Raw genomic sequence first — 25,594 nt, 5'->3', positions numbered from 1 at the left:
GTATATGTGTGTGTGTGTGTGTGTGTGTGTGTGTGTGTATGTATGTATATATGTACGTACACACACACACACACACACACAGATTGTTGTGGAACAACCCCATTGAAGAAGATAGCAGTGGCTACCCAGACCTCGTTGCTGGTTATGAAGGGGCCCCCATAACAGTTCAAGCTTCAGGGCCCCATAAATGTAGGTTTGCTAGTGCTGGGATCAGACCAATGGCCCACCCAGTCCAGCACCCTGTTTGCACAGTGGCCAACCAGATGCCTGTGGGAAACCTGCAAGCAGGACCCAAGCCCAAGAGCACCCTACCACCTTGTGGTTTCAAGCAAGCATTACTGCTCCTCAGAGACAGGAGGACAGGAGTTGATAGTCATCTTTCAGGAGTTGCTAGAGCAGCCTTTCTCAACCTGTGGGTCCCCAGATGTTGTTGGACTACAACTCCCATCACCCTTGGCTAGCAAGGCCAGAGCTCAGGGATGATGGGAGTTGTAGTCCAACAACATCTGGGGACCCACAGGTTGAAAACCACTGTGCTAGAGGATGCCAGTCCCTCAAAGGCAGTCCTGTCCTTTGCTCCCCAGAAGAATTAGCCATGGATTTGCATCTCCACCCACCTATTCTCTTTCTGCTCCCTTGCCCAATGTCCTCAACCCCTTGAAGCATTTGTCATCTCCCCATCGTAAATGGAGAGCTGCTTGGCTCTCAGGTACAACGTGACCCCAGTTCAATATCTAATGGAAGTGAAAACCCAAAGGTTTCACTGACAGTGGCTGAATTTGTATCAGTAGCAGTGAGAACAAGAGAAACACTCACCACCTAAAACTGGAAGGGGCTAACCTGAGATTGTTGTGGTTTCTATGTTCTACTTTTCCATCTGTTTTGTTCTGACATTTGTATGTATTGCATGCTTTCTCAATTCTGGTTGACAGACTGTAATAAATCGATTCAGTGTCGCTGTGTTAACTCACCAGCACAGTGTGCTTGTAAGCCCGGTGGATGATGATGTTGTAACTGAAGACCTCCACTTCCACCTGCTTCACCCACAAGGCCAGGGAAGGGTCCCGATCCTCATTCTTGGCAGTGACCGTAAACTCGGGGAAGGTTTCCAACCTCTCTGACCTCTGCCGGGAGATGGTGGTGCAGAGGACCAGGGGGCAGCTGCTCTGAAAATCGAAAGCAAACCCATCAAAGGTCAAGTAATGGCCGTAGCCGGAGACGATGCAGGAGGCGTCGGTGCGAGCCTGGCAGTAATAAAGGCCGCTCTCCTCCATGCAGTACTCATCCTCTTTGCAGGGGATGTTCTCGCAGTGCACACTGTTGTCGGAGCCATTGCAGTAGCAGAAATACTGGCAGTCAATGTCCATCCAGAAGGACTGATTGGTGGAGAGCTGGTGGCCTTCAAAGCTGCAGCCGCACTCAGTCCTGGGAATGCAGTGGGTGCCTTGGAGGGCAAAGCCATCATCACATTGACAGCCCTCTGTGCAGGTGTCCAGGCAGATGGGACCCATCCCTAGGCTTTCGCAGGACTCCGAACAGGTCATGCACTCCTCAAAGTGGCTGTTCTCTGGGCAGGTGAGAGCTGGAGCAAGACAAAAAAAGGGGGAAGCACAAGTTCAGTTGGAAGCCAGCCACTTTCTCTCGAAGTCCTGCCATGCTGTGCCTCAACATTAGACAGATAAACTTTATTTGTATTAGCCAACGGCCGTAGCAACATAAAACAAGCAATATATACAATTAAAAAACAACAACAATGGATAAAAAGGCCCATCAAATGACCAAGACCATCGTTCAAATAGTGGCTCTTAATGTGAGGGCAATCTGGCTGCGACATCTGCCTCGACATTGTAGCATGGCTCAGGGTAGAAAATCAATGAAAAACTCAAGAGATAGGAGTTAGTTCTGATCCTGAATTACCTTCCCGGCTTCCACACCTAAGGGCTTACCCACTCTTACCTTTTGCCCCTCTCTTTCCAGTCACAGGTCCACGCTTAAAAGTTCCTTGTCTGAGCATTTCTGTTTTCGTCCCAGAGCTTTTCCTGTGAAAACCCGACACTCAGTGCACAATCGGAGCAAACATCAATTCAGGTTTGTTTGTTTGCTCCAATTGAACTTTAAAGAGCAGGTTTTTGCAAGGAAAGCTCTGGGGAAAAAATTAAATGAAGATAGATGTTCAGACACAGAGCCTGGAAAGAGCAGAGGAAAGGTAAGTTTGGATAAACCCTTAGTCTAGTCCAGGTTTAGACAGGTCTGTGTGTTTTGCACCTATCTGCAATGAAATCCTGTACTAAGCATAGGTGTCAATGTCTTTAGAATCCCAAATTGCTGTTTAAATTGGGGGGAAAGCTACATTCTAGTCCTTACACTTTTGGACAGAAGCCTGGAAATGCATGCAGCCAAGGTTAATTCCCGAAAAACATAAACAAAAAGTCCACAGGCTTAAAAATTCAACAAGCCGAGCACACTCCGGTCTGCCACTGTCAAAGATATCAGGGTGAGGTTTAAAACCATTCTGCTTCTCTGGGAGCTCATAATCACAGGCTCCAGACCAGAGCTATTCATCCCTATCTCCTTTTTTGAGCAGAAGGATATGGGCTGTCAGGTCTAACTAATGCCAATCACTCTGGGCTCAGTCTTGCCAGCCCCTCCTCTATACAGCCCTAGCGATCAGGGTTGATCAATTGTTTGCTGAAGTGCTTTGTAGTATAAATGCCCTGGATGTGTCATGTGCATTCCCATTTTCAAACTAAGCAAGAAAGGTGCAAGCACAAGCCTCTCTCCATGGCAATCTGGATGGCCACCTGTCAGGTGTTCTTTAGGTGTGATTCCTGCGTTGCAGGGAGTCCCTTCCAACTCTACAATTCTATGGTTCCATGAACAGTTCCCCCCATGGCTGGGTGGAGTTGGGGGTTATAATCAGGATCATGCAATGAAACTGATTCAGGACAGGCAAAAGGAAACCCTAGTTTAACATACTTAACCTTTGGAACTCACTGCCCCATGATGGGATGGTCACCAGTTTAGAAGGCTTTAAAAGGGAGCTAGATTTCTCCTCCATTCATTTGCCCATCAGTGGTTATTAGATTAAACAGGGACTGCCATGTTCAGAGCCAGTATACCTCTAAGAGGTCTGATTCTCTTCCCTTTATTTCTTCCTGCTTTGTGTGTGTCAGGAGGCAGCGTCCTTGATCCTCCGCACTAGATTGGTAGCTACGAATTGCTCTTGAACTTGATGCTGTAATGTTCAGCAATCGAGAAACACGAGGGAAGTTGGGATAGCCTAGGATGCTTTCAGCTAAATCCTCCGGAGGGAGTTTTATTAGGGAAGAGACAATGCAAAGCCTTGCAATATTACTGCATGGTTTTATTCTTATTCAAGCTGCTTTATTAGTTTATTTGTCAATTATTGTCATTCAAATTGTCATTGTGTTGCCTTGCCTTGTTTAGTATCCTTTCAGCATTGTAGTACATTACCAGTGTTTCCCAAACTTTTTTGGGCAAAGGCACACTTGTTTGATGAAAAAAATCTCGAGGCACACCACCATTACAGCCCCGTGACGTCAGCGCGCAGCGTCACGCCGGGAGGGACACACGAAAGTGTAAGTTTCAATTTTTTCCCCTCCCCCTTGCCGGGGAACCTCCAAGCTTTGGGGGTGGGGGGGGGAGGAGGCAGCAAAGCGAGGCAGGAAGGAGAGCGCGGCTTGGCTGGGTGAGCTTTGGCAGGGGCAGGGAGTGAGAGCCGCGAGGCGGGCGCTACGGACGGAGGCGCTGCCCGCCGAGCTCGCAGGCAGCCAGGCAGGCAGACCTCTCCTTGCCGCCGCCGTCCCGCCTCTTGCCGCCCGACTCACCCGCCTCCCTCCAGGCAACATCTCGCGGCACACCAGGCAACATCTCGCGGCACACTAGTGTGCCGCGGAACAGTGGTTGGGAAACACTGCATTACACAGCCTTGGGCTAGATGGAGTTTCCTTCCTGTTTACCCTGTTATTTCTTCCTCTCTTTTTCCTGCATATCAATATGCTGTTAAATGCCCTCTCCCCTTCTGAGGTTTCCAGCAGCTGGTGTTCAGAAGCATTACTCCTTCTGACCGTGGAGGCAGAGCATGGCATCATCACTAGTAGTCATTGATAGCCTTCTCCTTCATGAAGTTGTCCAATCCCCCTTTAAAGTCATCCAAGTTCATGGCCATCGCTGCCTCTTCTGCGAGTGCGTTCCATAGTTTAACTATCAGGAACCTGTGGCCCTTCTTACTGGTTCAGCTTTATCCACTTGGGTGCTGAATATCAGCAGACCCACAAATGTTGGGAATGAACTACGTCTGTTGCCTTTAAGCCCTGCTTTAGGGTTTCCTGGAGGCATCTGATTGGCCACCATGAGAAGAAGAGGGCTGGACTAGATGGAGACCTGGTCTAATCCAGGAGGACTCTTCTTATGTAGGTGATTTCTAGAGAGGAAACTAGGTTTCTGAAACCCCCTTTTACATACTATGATTAAAAGGGTCCTTAGTTCTGTCCACTCACTTCAGTGAGTCTACTCTGAGCAGGACTAGCATTGGTTAGAACTCTGTGCTTCAGTAAAGGGCCGCTCAGTAGCCTATTTTGTACAAAATGCTAACTGGTTTTTTGTTTAGCCAAAGTGTGGTCTGAGTGTCCAAACCCAGCTCTGGCAACAAACCATGATTCTGGCAACAAATCACAATGTGAAGTAGTTCCCAAACTGTGACTTCTTTTAACTCTGTTTTCAAGTTCGTAAGATGATTTGTGGGCTGTTGTTGTTGTTTTTTAAAAAGCTTAGTTAAAACAAACCATAGTTTAGCATTATGTATGACTGCACCCTTAAAATATTCACAGACTTCCGGGTTTGTGTGAAAGCTCATCGCCTGCCAAATCTCAAATTCCACGTCCTTCCATTTGCATCAACTCGCCTAAGCCTTCTTGAGCTTCCGCAGTGTGAACTTCCTACATCTGCCTTTAGATTATGATAATAATACCACTGTCAGCAAGAATATTACCATAGCTAAACAACTCCCCCCCCACAACCGTCTCGCTCATTCAAATTAGCCTCTGTTGTTACAGCTTAAGTCGGGGTCCCTACTGCAATTCAAGAACACGGCGCAATAAAACTCCTGATGTCTCCTAGAACGCATTCTATGAAAATTACTTAATTAAGAAAGTGCATCTAGAGGCAAAAAGCAACTGGAAAGAAAGAGAGAGAGAGAGAGAGAGAGAGAGAGAGAGAGAGAGAGAGAGAGAGAGAACACCCCAGGCACAAATGTAATGCTTTTGCAACACTGTTTTAATCTATATTTTACATAGATGAGTGAAATGCATTATGATGGGTGGGATTTGGGGGTGTATTTTGCAAGTATGTGTGTGACATACCTGAATCCTGTTATGGGTCCGAGGTTCTCATGTCCGGGAGGTGGAGAGGCAGCCTTCCTTGGGTGGGGTTGCACTCCCCTGAAAGGAGCAGGTTTGCACTGTGTGTGTGTGTGGGGGGGGGGGCTCCTGGATTCAACACTATGGCTGGAGGCTCAAGAGGCCTCAATGGCTAGAAGGGCCCTTTTTTTTAAAGCTCCAGCTGGTTCTCCAGCTACGACCCATTTCTGTTAGAGATCACTATACTCCATGCACTGGAACCTTCAAAGTTGGATTATTATGATGTGCTCTACGTGGAGCTATCCCTGAAGACGACTGGGAAATTCCAGTTAGCTCAAAATGCAACAGTCAAATTCCTGGCTGGGTTTCCACCTACATCTCATATAAACCCTGTTTTAAAACTGGTTGCCAATTCATTTCTGGGCCAATTCAAGGTACTCACATTTGTTGTTTAAAGTCCTAAATGACTCAGGCCCCAAATATCTGAAAAACCACCCTCCTTTTCTACACTCTCTTGTGTGCTGAAACTGGCAGAGGGAGCCTTCTTGGTGCCCTCAGAAGCTCAGGTGGTGGTGGCCCAGGAGAGGGTCTTCTCTGTGGTGGCCCCTAAGCTGCAGAACTCTCTCCCAAGAAAGGTCTGCCTGGCACCTTCATTATACAGCTTCTGGAGAATGCTGCCCCTGGTTTTTGACACTTGAGGTGTATGATTTGAGGACCCATCTTATTTTTTATTATTGTAAGTTGTTTTAAATTGTTTTTAATATTGTGTTTTAATGTTGCAACCTGCCTTGGGGGCCTTAGGGTGAAGGATGGGAAATAAATAAATACAATACAGTGGTACCTCGGGTTAAGAACTTAATTCGTTCTGGAGGTCCGTTCTTAACCTGAAACTGTTCTTAACCTGAGGTACCACTTTAGCTAATGGGGCCTCCTGCTGCTGCCACACTGCCACCACGCGATTTCTGTTCTCATCCTGAAGCAAAGTTCTTAACCCGAGGTACTATTTCTGGGTTAGCAGAGTCTGTAACCTGAAGCGTCTGTAACCTGAAGCGTCTGTAACCCGAGGTACCACTGTACAATACACTGAGCCTTTGCGGATATAAGGTACACATTGAACGACAGGACTCAAAGGACCGCATATAAGCCTTTGAGCACACAAGGCAAGCTCCTTAGATCCCTATAATGATCTCTATGGATCTTAACCTGTATAAAATAAATAATCCAGGAGGACTGATAATTTACTTTTTAAAAAATGGGACCCAGGTTTTAAGGGACTTGTGGAGGTCTGCTCAAATGGCCACACCTTTGACAAAAAGGCGCATGCACTGACTTACGGCAAAAGTCAAAGCTTCTCCACGGACCGACGTCCACTTCTGCATTCTTGCAGGCGCTGGCATACCGGGCTACTGAGTCACAGAGCTCTGACTGGTTCCCCCCACTCTGGCACAGGCGGAAGAGGCAGGTTCGATAGTAAGCAGAGACATTCACCACTGAGTGGCACTCCAGGAAGGAGCTGTTGGTGGGATCGTTGATGATGCCACATTTTGACCGGCTCCGGTAGTCCTTCAGGAGCTCCGAATCGTTGTTGCAGGCCTTGAGAAGGTCGCCGCACTCCCCGTTGCAAATCTCATTGAAGGTTGTCCAGCTGTCCAGAAAAACCGCCAGGTTGTCCGTGCACTTCCTGTTAGGGAAACAGAATTCGTCGCTGCTGTTCCCGTTGAAAAAGCCACAGAGGCCCCCGGTGCAGTTGAAATAGATAGTTGAGAGGCGTATCTCCAGCATGCCAGAGTCCAAGTACAGGATATGTATGAGCCCTTCGGACTCAACCACGGTCCCATTTTTGCTGCGGTAGATTTCCAGTTGGCCAGAAGGATGGAAATATGGAAGCTCCATTTCATATCCATTCACCTGCAAAAAGGGGGACAGGGACAAATAAATGAATGAAGAGGAAATTTGATGAGATGAGCCAATGGTGTCTAGTGTCCATTGGAAATGGGAGGGTGAAAAGCAGGGAGGCCAACAGTAGGTGGCGCCAGAGCCAAGGACAAGCGGAGCCAACAAAGGCTTATCCACATTTCCTCTTGTTCTGCTGCTTTCCTCTGGGGAAAACCGCTCTTTAGCACCCATTTGGAGCAAATGGCAATTGGGTTTTCTGTTGTAGCTCAGTAGCAGAGCACCTCTTTGCATGCAGAGGAACCCGGGTTCAATCCCTGACATGTCCAGGTAGGTCTGAGAGAGGACTCCTGTCTGAAACCCTGGAGAGCTGCTGCCAGCCAGAGCAGACAATACTGGACTAGATGAACCAATGGTCTAACTCAGTGTAAGGTATCTTCTTGTGTCCCCATGTTCCATCAAAATCCCTACTCCTGTATTTAAGCCTCTTGGCTTAATTGATTCCTGGCCTTTCCCTCCCTTTCTTCTCTTCAAAACTGTTGAAATGTGCATTGGAAAGCCCTTGGGCAAGGAAGAACAGGGCTGGCTGTGTCTGCCCAAGCTATTCTCTTCTTCTAAGGGGTTCAGCAGTAGGTTTGGGATGTGGGTACCTGAATGACAATGCTGGCCAATGGACCACTGGCTTTGCTGAGTGGTAGACTACCTTTGGACATGGAGGTTTCTTATAGCCATCATGGCTAGTAGCTATATGGACTGTCCTTGAAATGGCCTAGTCCCAAAGATGTGGCATTGGAGATCTGTAAAGACTCTTTGACGCAAAGAAATCACAAGGAGTTCTGCAAATGATCTGTCCAACTCTCTAATTCATGGGTAGGCAAAGTAAAGCCCTGGGGCTGGATCTGGCCCAATCGCCTTCTAAATCCGGCCCGCGGGCGGTCCGGGAATCAGCATGTTTTCACATGAGTAGAATGTGTGCTTTTATTTAAAATGCATCTCTGGGTTATTTGTGGGGCATAGGAATTCGTTCATTTTTATTCCCCCCCCCAAAAAAAAATTTAGTCCGGCCCCCCACAAGGTCTGAGGGGCAGTGGACCAGCCCCCTGTTGAAAAAGTGTGCTGAGCCCTGCATCTAATTTTTGGGAAGTGATTTGCTCCTGTGGTTGTTGCAGAGCAAACCATTCTAGGCACTCGCACCCCTGATATTTGAAAACAAACAAATCTGAGATGATCACAGTATGCAGGTCAGAGACGCTTGATCTGACAGAGGTGTGTGTGAGACACACTGATCTGCAGATGCAGATATCCAGTGTGTAAACATGCATTTGTTGGAATGAACAGGGGGTGGGGGGTGGAATGAAGCAGGGATGGAGTCTGACTACTAAGCACGGGTTTGCAAAATCAGTTTTTACAGCAAAATGTCATCACAAAATGTCACCACCAGATTGACGAAAAGGTGAATTTGTTTTTATAATGTCTCTCCTCTGCTTCCTATCACACATTAGCAGTGCTCATACATGCAAGCTAATCGTGTGAGACAGGTTCGAAGGTGCTGTTTGTGCTGAAAACTGCTTTAAATAAATTGTCCAGCGCGAACGCTTGCTAAAGCACACATCCTTCCACCAGGTGGCAGTGTTGCCTATGCGCATGAGCCTAGGATGTGGAGAGGAGTTTCCCAGTGTTCAGGCCAATGGGGCAGAGGCACTACTGCCTGGGACAGTTACATCCATCTTGCTCAGTCAAGAAAGTCTGCCAGGTTTCTGCAGGGATCTGGAAGCCTGCAAAATTTAGGGAGGGGGTTGAAAATAAAACTCATAATATCTCTATGGTGTGACCACAACTTGGGTTATTGTATATACAGTTCTCATCAGCTCACCCCGAAAAGGATATTGTAGAGCTGGGAAAAGTTTAGAAAAGGGCAGTCAGAACGATCAAAGGGATACAGGAACTCCCCAAGGAGGAAAAGTTACTAGTTTCAGGCTTTTTAGTTTGGGGGATAAAGGTGAGTCTGGGGCAGGGACATGATAGAGGTGAATAGGATTGTGTGGCGATATGTTTGTCTCCGTCTCTTAGGATACTAAAACCTGGGAACATCCAGTGATGTTGAGTGTTAGAAGATTCAGAACTTCTTCACATGGCACATAGTTAAACTATGGAATTTGCTCACACAGGAGGCAGTTATGCCTACAAACTTGGATGGCTCTAAAAGACAAATTCACTAAGGATAAAGCTACCCCTTCTCCTGCAGTTCCCAGTAACTGGTATTCAGAAGCATTGATGCTTCCAGCCGTGGTGGCAGAGCATAGCCATTGTGGCTAGTGGCCACTGACAGCCTTTATCCTTCATGAATTTGTCCAATAATCTTTCAAAGCCATTCAGGTTGGTGGCCGTCGCTGCTTCATGTGGAAGTGAAGATTCATGTGGAAGTGAGTTCCATAGTTAGGGGGCTCCCCACTCTCTTCCTACAGTCCTGACTGAAGTTGCCTAGAATTTCATATTTTACATTTATGATTTGACATTCAAACATAAAATACAAAAATCAAATATTGAATTATCTGAATTCTCCGACCTCCCTCCTCCCCTCCGTGGAGTCCACTAACAACATTTTCTTCTCCATCTCATACCGTTTTCTATTTATCTATATAACTCAAATTTTAACCATAGTCAAAGTTGCCTAAACTTTCTGCTATTAATATATTTTTAAAACTGCATGTAAATTTCGCTCATGCAGATAACATCAGCTCTCTCCCTCCCTCCCTCTCTCTCTATATATCTGTCTTTTTAAGAGACACACAATTATTTTAACTGTGAGCAGCACAGCGTCAAGCTGAGGTTGTTTGATCACTCATGTAAACTCATTTTGTGTCTTCCGTCATTAGTGTTAACACTGCCTGATAAAATGCGTATCTGGGGGAGAATGTCAGCGGCGGGTGTAGCTAATGAGACACTCTGCATTTCCTATCACAGATGATCCTCTGTCTTGGCAGGATTAAGAAAAGAACCAACTCTTGTGTTCATCAGGCAGCCAGGACAGGGGGGCAGATGACACGTTCAGTATGAACACACTTGTTATTATTGCTAAGCATTGTTTTGCTGGCTTAGAAGACCTGCATCTTAACCACTGGCTCAGCATCTGAGTGGATATTAGCAAACAATCACATATTTGCAGTACGCAATGAATGTTATAGTCAGTTCCACCAGAACTCTTTGCTCTGCTATGTCGGGCTGTGGATCTGTCCAGGCCAAGAGCGGGGAAACTTTTGGGCTCCATGTGCCCGATCCAGGCTTGATTATTGTAACTCACTCTACGTGGGGCTGCCCTTGAGACTGACCCAGAAACTCCAGCGGGTGCAGAGTTCTGCGGCGAGACTCCTTACGGGGTCCTCACCACGGGATCACATTCACCTGGTGCTATAGCAGCTGCACTGGCTCCCGGTGGAGTACAGGGTCAGGTTTAAGGTGCTGGTTTTAACCTTTAAAGCCCTATACGGCCTAGGACCCTCGTACCTACGGGACCGCCTCTCCTGGTATGCCCCATGGAGGACCTTATGGTCTTCAAATAAAAACATCTTGGAGATCCCGGACCACAGGGAGGTTAGGCTGGCCTCAGCCAGAGCCAGGGCTTTTTTGGCCGTGGCCCCAATGTGGTGGAACACTCTGTCACAAGCGACTAGGGCCCTGAGGGTCTTGACATCTTTCCGCAGGGCCTGCAAGACAGAGCTGTTCCACCAGGCCTTTGGCCAAGGCACAGTCTGACCCCCTCCTTCTGTAATCCTCATAGAACTCTAGCCCAATGGTTGCCATTAATTTGATTCTGAATTGATTTTAGAATGCATTTCAATTAATTGACTGTGATTTTGTGTAAACTGTGCCACTTTTACTGTTGTTAGCCGCTGTGAGTCCCAGCTTTGGCTGGGGCGGGTGGGATATAAATAAAATTCTATTATTATTATATTATTATTATTATCAGGATCAGCCTTGCGGGCCACGTTTGACAAGTGGGCACAGCTGCCTACCTGTCAAAATCCATTGTGCTTACTCTGAGGCTTAAAAGTGAACCAGGAAGAGACCAGCAAAGTTTTTTCCACATCTCCCCATGCTTCCCCTTTAAGTCTCCAAGATCAGAGACTTAAAGATGGGAGGCGGGGAAACCCCCCAGACTGCATTTAGGGGGCACATAAGTGGAGGACAGGGGGACTCAGAGTAGGACCCTGGGAGATCAGGGTTCAAATCCCCAGTCAGCTCTGAAGTTCACTGGGTGACCTTCCACCAGCGGAATTTACTGAGCATTGATACAAGCCAGTACCTTGATTTCAGAGTTGTCTACGCCTCCAATTTTGACTTCCTGGCTGGCAATATGGATGATCAGGCTCCGAAGCCAGTCTGGACTTGATTCTGGTTTCTTTTTGCTTATGTCCACTTCCAGGAAGCTGGGTCTGTCCGGGCAGGTTTTGACCAGCGTGTAGGAGTTGTCTGGGGGGTAAGCGAATGTGACGCCGTCAAAGGTCTGCAGGACCTGATCCTGGGAGACCAGACACAACGTCTCCCTCTTGGGATAGCAGCCCTGGTAGCCATTTTCCACAGCGCAGACCTCTCCTTCTTGGCAGGAGGAGTTGAAGCAGGTGACCTCCCCTCCTTCCTCGCACCAACACTGCACCGTGCAGTCCACCGAGGCCCAGAACGACTCTCCGATGGCGTGGTACTGGCCGTCCACATCGCAGCCGCACTGGTGGATCGGGACGCACAGGTCTGTGCTGAGGACATAGCCCTCGTTGCAGTCACAGCCCTCGGTGCAAGGAGAGGTGCAGGTCAAGGGGGCAGTGAGGTCTGAGCAGGTGGCCGGGCAGCTGCTGGTACACACAGAGTAGTGGCTGGACTCTGGACACTGCACAGCAGCAGCTGGAAGAAGCAGACAAGGGACATTGATTGATTTAGCCAGTTCATTTATTGCATTCATAGTCATTCATAGTCCACCTTTTTCTCCAAGGAGCTCACAGGTGACACGCATGGCTCCTCTTCTTCCACACAACAATCCTGGAAGGTAGGTTAGGTTGAGAGTGAGTGACTGGCCTGGTGAGCTTCATGGCTGAGTGGGGATTGGAACCCTGGTTTCCCAGGCTGGAGCCCAACACTCTAACCACTACACCACACAGGCTGTCATTCAGCTTAAGAACATAAGAAGAGCCCTGTTGGATCAGGGGCCAACGGCCCATCTAGTCCAGCAACCAAATGCCCATGCAAAGCCCACAAGCAGAACCTGAGCACAACACCACTGTCCCCACTTGTGAGTCCCAGTGACTGGCATTCAGAGGCTCACTGCCTCTGACAGTGGAGATGGAACATAACCTTTATGGCCGGTAGCCATTCCTAGCTTTATCCTCCATGATAGCTTCTGGGGTTGTGCTGTCTGGGGCTGATGGGAGCTGTGGTTGAAAACAGATGGTCTAATAACGCAACCGATCATTGCATCCTCTTAAGAGTCTCGTTCTGTGTTATGTCAAAATTGGGCTGACAGTGTGGCAGCCTTAGGAACTCCCTGCCACACAAGCACTCCTCTATTGCGTTCCTGGTGCCTGGTGAAGGAGTTCCCCTTTCAGCAAGCCTTCCAAGTGCAGAACTATATCCCCAGTTTGTACTTGTATGGGATTTAACATGAATTGCTGCTGTTGTTTTGAATTGTGTTTACATATTTAATTGTGTTTTAATCAGTACTATTTTTCTAGAAAAAAGGGTGCCAGAATGCACTGTGAATGCCTCCCTTGTTGTTTGATTCCCTCCCCCTCTTTCTTTTTTCTTGTTTGATTCCCTCCCCCTCTTTCTTTTTTCTTTTTTCCTTTCTCCTCCTGTGATGAGGCTGCATTTTAATATTTCAATGTTTCAATATTTTAATGTTGTATTTTAATCTTGTTTTTATGTTGTATTCATTCAACTTGTTTTTATTATTGCTTGTTAGCTGCCCTGAGCCCGGTCTTGGCTGGGGAGGGCGGGGTATAAATAAAATTATTATTATTATTATTATTATTATTATTATTATTATTATTATTATTATTCTCTTAGAATGGCAAAGGCGTCCGGCTGAGAGGTGCCGGAAATGAGTTCCAGTGAGCTCTGGCTGAAAAAAAGGCATGTGTTTTATCATTGTTTCTAAATGTTTTTTTAAATGTGAAAACTGTGTTATTCGTGCAGGGGTTCGGGCTGGGTGACCTTTGAAGTCCCTTCCAACTCTGCAATTCCATGGTTCTATGATTATACTATGTGTATTCATTATATTGTTGATCACTTTGGAATGGCTCATGGGAAGCGATTCATAAATGACATTAATCATCATCACATCTGGAAGGCATCAGCTTTAATAAGGCTCTCTTAAGCTAGCAGATGGTTATACCTGAGACATGTATCAGTGCTAGTCCAACTCAGAGTAGACCCTGCCTGAAACCCTGGAGAGCTGCTGCCAGTCAGTGCAGGCTATATTTAGCTAGATGCATCAATGGTCTGACTCAGTATAAGGCAGCTTCCTATGGTCACAGTTCCTTTTCCTTTTCCGAGTTGGGCAGGTGCAAATCAAGATGAAGTCGGCTGAATGATGCAGGTGACAAATGAGAGAGAGAGGGAGAGAGGCAAGCCAGTACAGATGCCCCCAATTTATCCAAGCCCCAAATGTCAGCCATAAATCCCGCCGTGTCTCTCACTCGAATTCAACGCGGGCACTTAAATTCCTTCCACCGACCCAGCATTGAATTCCACCCAGGGAGCAAAGAACAAGCTAGAGTGGTTTCGCTTCTGCTTGTCCTTTGCTCGCTGCTCCTTAGTTACTTCAAGTGTCCCTTTGTCTTTTCTTGGATTGTAAACAGGGAGAGGGCTGAATCAGCTTTCATGGCAACAATGCTTACTTGAATCCCAGCCCCTCTTGGATCTTCTGTGTTAAGCTCATTCAGAGTTTGGGTGGAGAGCTTTTTTCCCCTTTCCCCCCAGTGCTCCCACCAACGTTTCTTGAAGGCTGCTGAAACCACAGCTCTTCTCAGAAAGGGAATTCAGCGAAAGTTGACCTTACATTCCTCGCCCTCAAGCCTGGGTACAAGCAACTGCTCTGAGACACAGCCACTTGCTCTGTCCTTGCCTCTCCTTTTCCTGTGTATGCTGTTAAGAGCCTTGTTGAGCAAAGGATTGTTACGATGTGTGCTGCTTGGAAGGGTGAATAATGAAGCAATATGGAAATGTCTTAAGTGAAGAAATCTAAATGTGCATCAAGGGCACTAGATCAGTTCGGTGTTAACATGCATGCCGGAGAATGGTGGGAGACTCCAATTCTCTTGTCAGCCTGTCAGTTTTTCTCCAAAAACACAGCAATGCTGATTGGGGACAAAGAGGGGCAGAGTGAAATCTGTGGAACTTACTCCCACAGGAGGCAGAGATGGCCAAGAGCTTTGTGGGCTTTACAAAAGGATTAGACAAATTCATGGAGAAGATGGCTAGCAATAGCTGTCTGCCTTCACTGTTGGAGGCTTTCTGCCTTTGAATTAACTTGGGGTCATAGATGGGCAAGGGACGCAGGTGGTGCTGTGGGTTAAACCACAGAGCCTAGGACTTTCCGATCAGGAGGTCGGCGGTTTGAATCCCCGTGACGGGGTGAGCTCCCGTTGCTCGGTCCCTGCTCCTGCCAACCTAGCAGTTCGAAAGCATGTCAAAGTGCAAGTAGATAAATAGGTACCACTCCGGCGGGAAGGTAAACGGCGTTTCCGTGTGCTGCTCTGGTTCGTCGGAAGTGGCTTAGTCATGCTGGCCACATGACCCGGAAGCTGTACGCCGGCTCCTTCGGCCAATAAAATGAGATGAGCGCTGCAACCCCCGAGTCGGTCACGACTAGACCTAATGGTCAGGGGTTCCTTTACCTTTACCATAGATGGGCAGAATGCTGTTTCACTCATGTCCCCCTTGCAGGCTTCCCACAAGCATCTGGTCAGTCTAGGGTTTCCCAAACTTGGGTTTCCAGCTGTTTTTGGACTACAACTTCCATCATCCCTAGCTAGCAGGACCAGTGGTCAGGGATGATGGGAACTGTTGTCCAAAAACAGCTGGAGACCCAAGTTTGGGAAACCCTGGGTTGGTCACCTTGAGAACAAGAAGGTAGAATAAATGGACCATTGGCCTGATCTAGCATGGATTTTCCAATGTTCTTATGTTATTAAATGTGGGTTTCTACCCAATGCTACTCAAAGAACACTCATCATAGTTAATGGACATGAGTAGCTTAGGTCCATTAATTTCAGTGGGTCTATAAGGGACGTGGGTGGCGCTGTAGGTTAAACCACAGAGCCTAGGACTTGCCGATCAGAAGGTCGGCGGTTCAAATCCCCGCGACGGGGTGAGCTCCCGTTGCTCGGTCCCTGCTCCTGCCAACCTAGCAGTTCGAAAGCACCTCAAAGTGCAAGTAGATAAATAGGTACCGCTCTGGCGGGAAGGTCAACGGTGTTTCCATGCGCTGCTCTGGTTCGCCAGAAGCAGCTTAGTCATGCTGGCCACATGACCCGGAAGCTGTACGCCGGCTCCATCGGCCAATAAAGCGAGATGAGCGCCGCAACCCCAGAGTCGGCCATGACTGGACCTAATGGTCAGGGGTCCCTCTACCTTTACCTATGATGAGTAGGACTTAGTCGGAGACAATCCTTGTTTTGCACCAGTGGCCCTCCTTCTTCATCTTTTTACAAAAATAAATAAATCACAAATTGATGAGATGTGGAGAACTGAAATGAAGATTGGGAAAACGAGGAACTGAGAGAAATGGAAATCAACAAATCTACCCATTCCTTGGGATGATGGGAGTTGTAGTCCAAGAACGGCCCCTGTTCCCATCTTGTTTGCTCCTTGAAGTTTGCACCTTTCTGAAGCTCCATTGTACGCCCACTTACCACATCCAGTCTGTGCTCTCCACTCTCCGATGGGGATCCCAAGGGCTTGGCAAACCAAGGCATAAGCCTGAATGGCTTGGCAGAGCCCTCCGGTGCCATTATCTCGGATGCTACACAGGTCGTAAACACAGCTGTGGACAAAGGCTGTAGGGTCAACGATGGCGCCACATTCCCAGAGAGGACCTCCAGTTTTGTTGATAAAGCCACAGTGCTCGGGGCCAAAATAGAGGGACTCGGTCGCTGCATCGCAAAGGCTGCAGTTGTCTAAGCAGCCTGGGGAGCACTTCCATTCAGGGTGATAGACCCGCCAGCTTTCCCCCAGATCCAGCACCGACGTGGCCATTTTCCCATCCGAGCGCAGCACATCGTCCTCGGGGTTCTTGTTGTAGTTCCCACAGAGGCCACATGTGGCATTGATGTAGGAGCCTGGGACAGAAATAGCAGCATAATGGTCTCCATCGTAGGTCACTAAGAGGCCAAAGTCTGTTTCTACCGCTGTCGACAAACCACTCTGGTAGATTTTTATGGCCCCCAGTTCCAGGAAAACAGGTAGAGACATAACCAAGTCGTCTATCTGCAGGATGGGTACAAAATACAAAACATTGTTTGTTTTCTTTTATTAGAAATATATATAAATAGAGAGGAGGGGACATACGGAGAGGGAGCGGGGGGAAGAGGAGGGTCCAAAAAGTGTTTATTTACTATTTTATAACAAACCTTCTGCTAACCTGACCATTATTATTTAATAATAATGGCTTGCATTCATTATTAAATGAATTAAGGAACCATCCCGCCAGCACAAAGATCTCTGCTTGTGCAACAGGGATTCCCCTCCCCCTCCCACTGCACCCACCCATCCCCTTCTCAGATCCGCTCTGAAGAGTTGGGGGAACCCCAAATAGGTTTAGGGAGCACACAGTGGGGAGTGGGTAGCAAGAAAAGTCCCATTGCACAAGGGGAAATCCTGCTACTCATGGGAAGCTTACATAGGGCTACATTTGATACAACCCAACATTATGAGTCACAAAGCCCCTCAAATTTATTAAGCACTGCCCAGAGATGCTATCCAGATGTGAGGGGGGGAATGCTGCAATCTGGAATTCAATCAGAAAGTTCAGTTTTGGATCCCACTATCCTAAAAGCAGGAATGACCTTGGGGTGGTGAAGATGCTTTGTTCTCCAAACCATAACCTGGAGGTGTTCTGCTTCATAACTGAGTTGGTACCATCCAGCCAGAAAGATTGTAATGTGCAGCATATACGCTCAAGCATAGCAGTACATAGGAAGAGGTCCATTTACATCTTGTGTATAAAAGGGGTGACATTGAAGTGTGAAGGAAGATGTAACAGTGTATTTCTGAAGAACTTTAAAAACTTTGGGTGCGAGGTCTACTGGGAGCTAGGAAAAAGGCTCCTTCAGCTTTATCTGGCCCAAAGGCCATCAGTTGACCACCCCTGTCTGAAAGGAGCGTTCAGACAGCAGCTACACACACTTCTCGAGATGAACTGAAAACCACGTGAAATGCCATTTTCATGTCAGAATAAAAACCTAGAAAGGATAACCCCAGTATTAATGACGGAAGCCTACAAGGAACAGTGTTAAGTGGATTCTGAGCTAATATTTCATGTATTGCAAGCAGGTTTTGCTGCTTTACAAATGAAATATTTCTCCAAACAACCCTGATATTATTCGAACATCCACCTCCCTCTCCAACTGGCTGACTGACACCACTACAACCAGCACCACCAGCGTTCTTATTCCAGTGCCATTTTTCCTTTTCAAACTTCTTCCTGGTTAATTCCCAGCCAACAGAGGGTCAAATGTAGTGGTGTCATGGCATTATGTAGCCAATCAGAGGTGGATACATGACAACTTCTCTGAGGCTGTGCGAAACAGCTCAGGAAGCACTATCCTAACTTTGCAGTCCCTGAAAAATTGCCAAAAGGGTGGTGGTGGTGGTTGATTTTTGTTAAAAATGTTTGTGAAAATACCCCATTTTTTTCAGTCTAGCTCTAGTTTTAAATGGGGTTGGAGGAGAAATTCAATACAGTTCTCTTTTGAAGATGAAGTGGCTTAATTCGCTCTTCCCAAAACAATGTGTGAACAGAAACACAACCATCCTTTGAAATTTGCACATCTCCAAATTTTGCAAAACATTTCTTCAGCCAAGTAATATGCACACAATGCATATGATTGAGTAAAGTGTGCATAAAATAGCACGTATTAGTGAAAATATCATGTAAAAATGCATTATATTAAGCTAAACTTTTCTGTGAACTGCCCTGAGACCTCCCGGTATAGGGCAGTATATAAATAAGAAGAAGAAGAAGAAGAAGAAGAAGAAGAAGAAGAAGAAGAAGAAGAAGAAGTAGCAGCAGCTTTGCAAAGAAGTTTGCATTGGGAGAAATCCACTCTAAAATGCTGATGAATTTTTGTGACTTAAAACAAATAAATCACAAAAAGAAGTGGAAATGTGGAGAGCTGATCCTTAAGACTGGAAAAGTAAGAAATTGAGCAAAACCAAAATTGATGTATTCGCTGGTCCCTAATTTTAAATGAATTAAGGACCCTTAATTGAATTTTCTCCCCATACTGAAAAAATTGACTCTCACCATAATTTTCCCAAAGCTGCCTTTGGGGATGATTATCTTGTGCGAATAAACCTCAACAGAGATGTCCTTTAGCCAGGAAACAGAAGAGCCACCTCGATTCTCATTCTTGGCTTCCACGCTAAAGAAAGGGAGGATGGATCCTGGCCAACACTGCCTGGCTAGGAGGTAGGAGCAAGAACCCTGGAAATGGAAGAGGAAGCCATCGAAAGTGTGGTAGTGAGGGTCCCCGAAGACCACACAAGTGCTGCTTTCTACTGGCACACACTGGTAGAACTTATCCTTTGGCTCACAGAGTTCGTAGGGGCCGCAAGACACCTCCTGGCAAAATATCTCATTGTTGAAATCCAGGCAACGACATTTGATGGAGCAGTTTGCGCTTTCCCAGAATATCTCTCCTTGACGGAGAAACTGGCCTAAAATAATAAGAATAAGAACAAGAAAAAGAATCAGCCCATTTTCTAGCAAAGATCTGGATGCAACGATGTTTTACTCCAAGTAAATCAATTTTAAACACACACACACACTCACTTCAAATGATAGCAATCCTGAATTGCAAAAGCTGCTTGAATTTAGTAGGTGTCACTTCTACGTTCATAGCATGAGAAGACGAAAACTCAACATGTTCAAATCACAGTGCATTGACCACAATTAAGCTCCAACAAAGTCTTCTGGCACCAACAAATTACTACATCCGTGCAGCGTGAATTACATCTCAAATATGCCACTGCTGCTGTAACTGAATTCTAGTAACAATTGGGTGAGTTATGTTTGCAACTCAAGGGGCATTAATTTGCAATTGCTTAGTTAGGCTCATTTTCCTCCAATATGAATTAGCAGTAATTAAACATCAAGCAGCATAATTTTGAAGCAACAATACTTCATGATAGACACGGCATTACAGAAAATAAACCACTGTGTGTGTGTGCTTATCTATAATACAAAATTTTGAATTCCTTACATCAGGGGTGGGAGATGTTTTTCAGCCTGAGGGCCACATTTACTTCCAGACAAACCTCTGGGGGAGATATGCAAGAAGTGGGTGGAGCAACGAAGCTGAATTTTACCTTTGCACAGTAGGCCAGTTTCCATACATACCCACACACATCTCTGTTTGCCATCCAAACAAGTAAGAAATATTATCAGAGTTCAAAGACACGTTGCTGCTCTGGGTTCCTCTGGGAGGAAGGCTGGGATGTAAACCGAATGAAATGAAATCAAATGAAATAAATAATTCTAGAGGAGGCACAACTGGTGAGGGGTGTGGTCTGGGGATTCTAGATTCTGCTGTCCACAGGTTACTTGATTTGGGTTGGAAAACCCTCCCTTTGATTAGGTTATCCAAGCCTTTTCCTCCTGGCACATGCCCCAGGTGAATGAAGAAAAGAGTGGCAATTGTAATTTTGGTAAAGGCCATCCCCCTGCTGAACGTCATTGGTCAGGCGTGGATACACTCTCTTCCCACACCTATTTTCACATGGACACACTGTGGGATAATGCAGAATCAATTTTCAGAATGAAACCAGTGTGGCGATCACACAGGGTCCCTGGACATTTGACGGTCTATTGATCCCTGTGCCACCACTGTGGTTGCTTCCCTGCTGCCACCAACCCGTTTCTCTCAGGTACACACAGAGTCCAGACAGTTGTTAACATTAAACCAAATAAACAAGTTTATTTTATAAGCATTATCAAGTTTATGGTTTCAGATAATTTTTCTTGTCAGTTTCTTAATCTTAGTTTCTTTACCGGCCTATACCTCCCTAATAACTTCTAACTGATTACCCCAACTGTCTATCTGACTCCTCTGAACAGATTCTCTCACTCTCTCACAACAAACTATCCCAACCCACAGACTTATCTTCCCTCTCTCTTCTCTAACACCAGACTTCCCAACAACTCCAACTCTAACTCCAACTCCTCCCCTTGGGTTCCCACTGGCCAATCACTTCACACTCATTTAACCCTTTCCTTATGACCCAGCATGATATCACACACACAGGAAGGCAAATGCCACAACCAGCTTTTCAGGGGCAAAGAAATATGCAATAGTTGTAGGTTGTGTATGGTCTGCAATAGCTAAAACCAGTACTCAGCCTCCATTAAGTCTAGAATAAAGTGTGTCTGCAGCTGAAGTTCCCTTGTCATTTCCACCATATTGAGCTTGGGTCATTGCCTGGGCACCATCCAGACTCTGGTATAGGGCTCACTAACTTTGCTTTAGGTATCTCTGCCTCTCAACCTGCCTGTTCCTCCTTTATCTCCCTCCATCCATGCTTCCATGCCTGCCAGTTTCCCCATCTGTTGGCTTGCCTTCATCCTCATCCCAACCCACTCCTGCCCCTGAGCTTTGGACAGGCTTCCCAGCTCAGCTTCTGGCTTGCAGTCGCCTCTGCCTCCAGGCTGACTCTCTTGTCTGTGGGTCAGCCCTGGGGCTCCCCAATCCAACATGGCCAGATGGACAGACGCATGTTCTGTTCCCTGCAGTGTGCAGACAGGTGGCAGAGAAAGAATATTCTCAGACCTGTGGCAGAGAAAGGATATATGCTCTTTTAAATTCCTAAACCGCTAATGCTATAATCTCCCTGCACTCAAGTCCCTGTGGGGTGGCAGAGATAGTTTTGGTCCTGTTTATACTGATGCTCACACACACATTATGCAGGGAGGCCTGTTAACGCATCTGAGATCCATAATTCAGGAGCCGGGGAAATGTTTGATCAGCCATAGCAGCTTTTCAAGGCGATGGCATTTCCAACGGAGTGTGCAGGAGGGGCTCGCTTGTTATCAGCTAGCATGTTGTGTTTGTAAAGATAAGGTTAATAGGATCCCTATCAGTGCTGGTATTTTAAAGATCTAGCACAAGAGGACCATAACTTAATAGAAAAGTAGTAATGAAGTGGTGGCGGCCTTGTGGTGTGGTTCTTGTTGTTTTGATTCATCTGTTAGTTGCAAATTACGTGAGCACAATCTGCACATTTTCTCTGTTAGCTGCAAATTGTGAGAAAGCCTCAGTGTCTCAGGACATGCTGGGGCAGATAAAGAATGGATGGGGAACAGTGGTGATTGGTGTCTGTTGGGACTGGTAGGGTGCAAGGCCAGGAGGCCACCTGTAGGTGGAGCCAGAGGCAATATCAGGAAGAGCCAAATGATTCTAGTTTTGTCCCCATCCTCCTCCTTCCTTCTGGGTTCTACAAGGACAACACAGAGATTAAGGAGAAGGAAGATGACAGCCTGGGATTGTCCCAGGAGGGTGGGAGCTGGCTGAGACCAAGCGGAGATTGCCCAAATTTTATAGACTGCTTCAAAGCACAGAGCCAACCTACATGGTAAAAGCAAAATAAAACACAGAAACAGAAGCTCATAAAGCCCATCCAATGAACTCTTAAACAATAAAGCCATCCATAGAAACTAATATAAAAACTGATGCTCTGTGGATGCCTCTGTTGATGTTCATGGCTCATCTGTGGCCCTCTGGCTGTTGTTAGACTGCAGCTCCCATTGGCTCCAGCCAGCTTGCCCAACGCTCAAGGATGCTCAGACAGTAGAACATGAGACTCTTATTCTCAGGGTTGTGGATTCGAGCAATACGTTGGGCAAAAAAGATTTCAGGGGGTTGGACTAGATGACCCTTGTGGTCCCTTCCAACGCTACAGTTCTATGATTCTATGATGTGAGCCCAGCCATATCTGGAAGGCCACAGGATCTCCACCGCTGCTATAAAGGGAAGTGTCCTGGGATTCATTGCTGCTTTCACTTCAACAGACTGACCTGGCTGGCGTTTCCCATTAATTGCTACTACCAGAGATAAGAAAGGAAGTGAGAGAACAATGCAACCTACTAGCATTAAATGAGATCAATTTTTTTTATGTAGGAGGCTCTTAGCGGTCTCCACTGCATTTGTCCTTTATTATCTGACAGGTTAAGATAATGACTGTAAGGTACTCTGCGCTAATTAACATCAACATTACCAGCGAGAATGAACAAATATTAACAAATTATGACAATTCACTACCACGCTCTCATAGCTTATTGCTCTCCCTGCCATCCCTTCAAACTACAGTTCCTATAATTCCTTCAGGAGGGTCACCACAGGGATGCAAGAAATTCCTCCAAGCAATTTCACAGAACCTTTCAGCTCCCCTTGTAATTCCGTGGGTGTTCTGCCTGAGTAGGAATTTACTTTAAGTTTCTCAGTTTAGGATGAAATGTGATGACAACCCCAGTTAGGTAAAGGTAAAGGGACCCCTGACCATTAGGTCCAGTCGTGACCGACTCTGGGGTTGCAGCGCTCATCTCGCTTTATTGGCTGAGGGAGCCGGCGTACAGCTTCCGGGTCATGTGGCCAGCATGACTAAGTCGCTTCTGGCGAACCAGAGCAGCGCACGGAAACGCCGTTTACCTTCCTGCTGAAGCGGTACCTATTTATCTACTTGCACTTTGAGGTGCTTTCGAACTGCTAGGTTGGCAGGAGCAGGGACCGTGCAACGGGAGCTCACCCCGTCACGGGGATTCAAACCGCCAACCTTCTGATCGGCAAGTCCTAGGCTCTGTGGTTTAACCCACAGCGCTACCCGCGTCAACAACCCCAGTTAAACAGGCTTAAAAGCAGAGATGTGCTTGTAGCACAGATGTGGCCTGCCCTCTTACACTGTTGTAAGTAATGAATAAGGTTCATTGTTCATGCACAGGTGTCGAAGCAGGGACGTCCCTCCCGCCCAGGACTAATCTTACCTTAGAGTTATCCAGGTGATCTTTGGCAAACTGCTATTCTCTCAGGGCCCAGTCTGCAGTATGGAGACTATATTGGCCTACTTTACATGGTTGTTGTAAGACAGCCTTCCTCAGCAAGCTGCTCTCCAGATGATTTGGACTACAGCTGCCATCAGCTCCAGCCAGCACAGCCAATAGTCAGGAAACATGGGAGTTGTAGTCTAAACCTTCTGAAGGGCACCAGATTTGGTGGGAGGGTGTTTTAAGGTTTGTGGGACTGGTGCCATCACTTTCTGTTTTTGAGCACTAGGAAGAAACATTGATACTCAACAACTCCATTGGATCTTAAATTTCTCTTAGCAGGGTGAAGTGTCATTGGATCTCTATCATCTATCATCTATCATCTATCTATCTATCTATCATCTATCTATCTATCTATCTATCTATCATCTATCTATCTATCTATCATCTATCATCTATAGATTTGTGTATTTGGGGTTGTTTTACCCTAGGTTTTTAATGTGTTCTGTGTCCTTTTTTTTTTGTAAGTTGCTTTGATTTTCATTATTTGAACAAAAAAGAAAGAATAAATAAATATAATAATCAAATATAATAAACAAATATTTAATATGCATGGTGAGTTTTGAACGCATATGTCAAACATTGCCTGGTTGCAGAGGCTGCCTGCCACAGGAGGTATTCATTGCTGCAAAACACTGCCCAAAACACTGACAGTCAGTGTAGTCAACAGTGTAGTCTCTTTCAGCTTCTGCCTCTGGAAGAAGATACAGGGTTATAAAGACTAAGACTAGTCTGAGAAACAGTTTCTACCCAAATGTGATTTTGGTTTTAAACGCAGTATAAGGAGTCTCTATAGGAGTATATTGTATTTAAAAATGAGGTATCAGGGTTTTTAGGGGGCTAACCAGGTTGGGATAGCTGGGATAGCAGGCTTGTTGGTTTTTGAATGTCTTATGTAGATTTTTCAATTTCGTTGTTCTGTATGGGACAATGACAATAAAGATATCGTATTGTATCGTATTTTGCTGCCTGGATCAAAAGTTGGAAACAACATAAAGTGGGATTTTTTTAAAAAAATATTGCTTACCTCTAAAACTGCACCCGTTGGCTGGGTCAATTTCCCTCCCATCGATTCTGAACACCCAGCGGCCTGGCACATTGACGTTGGTAGTGTCTTCTATGTTGGCTATATCTGGGGTTCTGGAACCAGGTATGCTGAAAAAGTTGGTGCTATTTCCACCGTTGAAGCCAGCCTACAATACATAGGGGAGAGTGGGGCGGGGAATGAGTAAAAGGCTGCAGCCATGGTTGGCCCACCCATGAGGAAGGTGAGGTGGTTGCCTCAGGCAGCAAATCCAGCCTCTACTGCAGCTGCATTTTATGCCATTTTGTTCCTTTTAGATCACAGCACATCCCTGTTTTCCAGGGTAACTAAGCTTTGCTCATAAAACTCACCAGGGTTAATATCAGCAGTGTTACAACTATGTTTTCTGTGCCTGGCGTTCTATTGTATGATGCAGTTATTAGTAATTTTATTGCTGTGGTTTTCGGGGGGGGGTGTTGTACTTATTTTGGACATCTTCACAAAGTTTCCTTCTGAATATTGGTCACTGGCCGTCATCAAGAGATAGATGAACTGATTGATGGAACTCCCTGTTAGGATATAGTTCTGTTCCACCTTACAAGGGACAGGCATGACTATTGTGTGTCACATGCCTGTTTACATTTCCAGCACAGTCTGCTGGGAACTTCCGTTTGTATATAGCTTTTGTGTTACTGCTGTTTTGCTGGAGACGAAGGGAAGCAGACATGTTTTCCTTTGTTCCTGAACTGTGCTGAATAAAATGCTGTACATTATGCTTACACATTTCTCTGTCCGCCTCTTCTGCTGTGAGAAGATTTACACACTCTGCTGACAGAGCGTGCACGGGTCTCTAAACGTATCTGAGGCTCGTGTTGCTGACCAATGCTGTTCCAAGGGAGACCGGTGATCATGATCGTCCGGCTGCCGGCCGGTGGCTGGACCCAGCTGGGAGCCTGCCTGATGTCCCCATCTCCCCGGAAGCATCCCAACACTCCC

General features: G+C 46.4%; 1 protein-coding gene and 1 long non-coding RNA gene across 2 annotated transcripts in view; one reads left to right on the top strand and one right to left on the bottom strand.

Annotated features, from left to right (window-relative positions):
* The window catches only part of LOC308574711, a 204,586-nt gene that overhangs the window by 137,287 nt on the left and 41,705 nt on the right, over nt 1-25,594 (top strand). The window lies entirely within an intron of this gene.
* Nucleotides 1-25,594, bottom strand: part of TECTA (tectorin alpha) — an 83,523-nt gene that overhangs the window by 34,621 nt on the left and 23,308 nt on the right. The window contains exons 5-10 of the mRNA XM_081172807.1: nt 24,602-24,767; nt 18,787-19,199; nt 16,175-16,748; nt 11,575-12,167; nt 6,713-7,286; nt 972-1,582 (exon numbers count right to left, since the gene is read on the bottom strand). Of these exons, the coding sequence (XP_081028933.1) occupies nt 972-1,582; nt 6,713-7,286; nt 11,575-12,167; nt 16,175-16,748; nt 18,787-19,199; nt 24,602-24,767 (2,931 nt within the window). The remainder of the gene's footprint in view (nt 1-971; nt 1,583-6,712; nt 7,287-11,574; nt 12,168-16,174; nt 16,749-18,786; nt 19,200-24,601; nt 24,768-25,594) is intronic.

Source organism: Podarcis bocagei (assembly GCF_964188305.1).
Source record: "Podarcis bocagei genome assembly, chromosome: 15".
Taxonomy (NCBI): Eukaryota; Metazoa; Chordata; class Lepidosauria; order Squamata; family Lacertidae; genus Podarcis; species Podarcis bocagei.
This window is presented reverse-complemented; position numbering and strand designations above follow the sequence as displayed.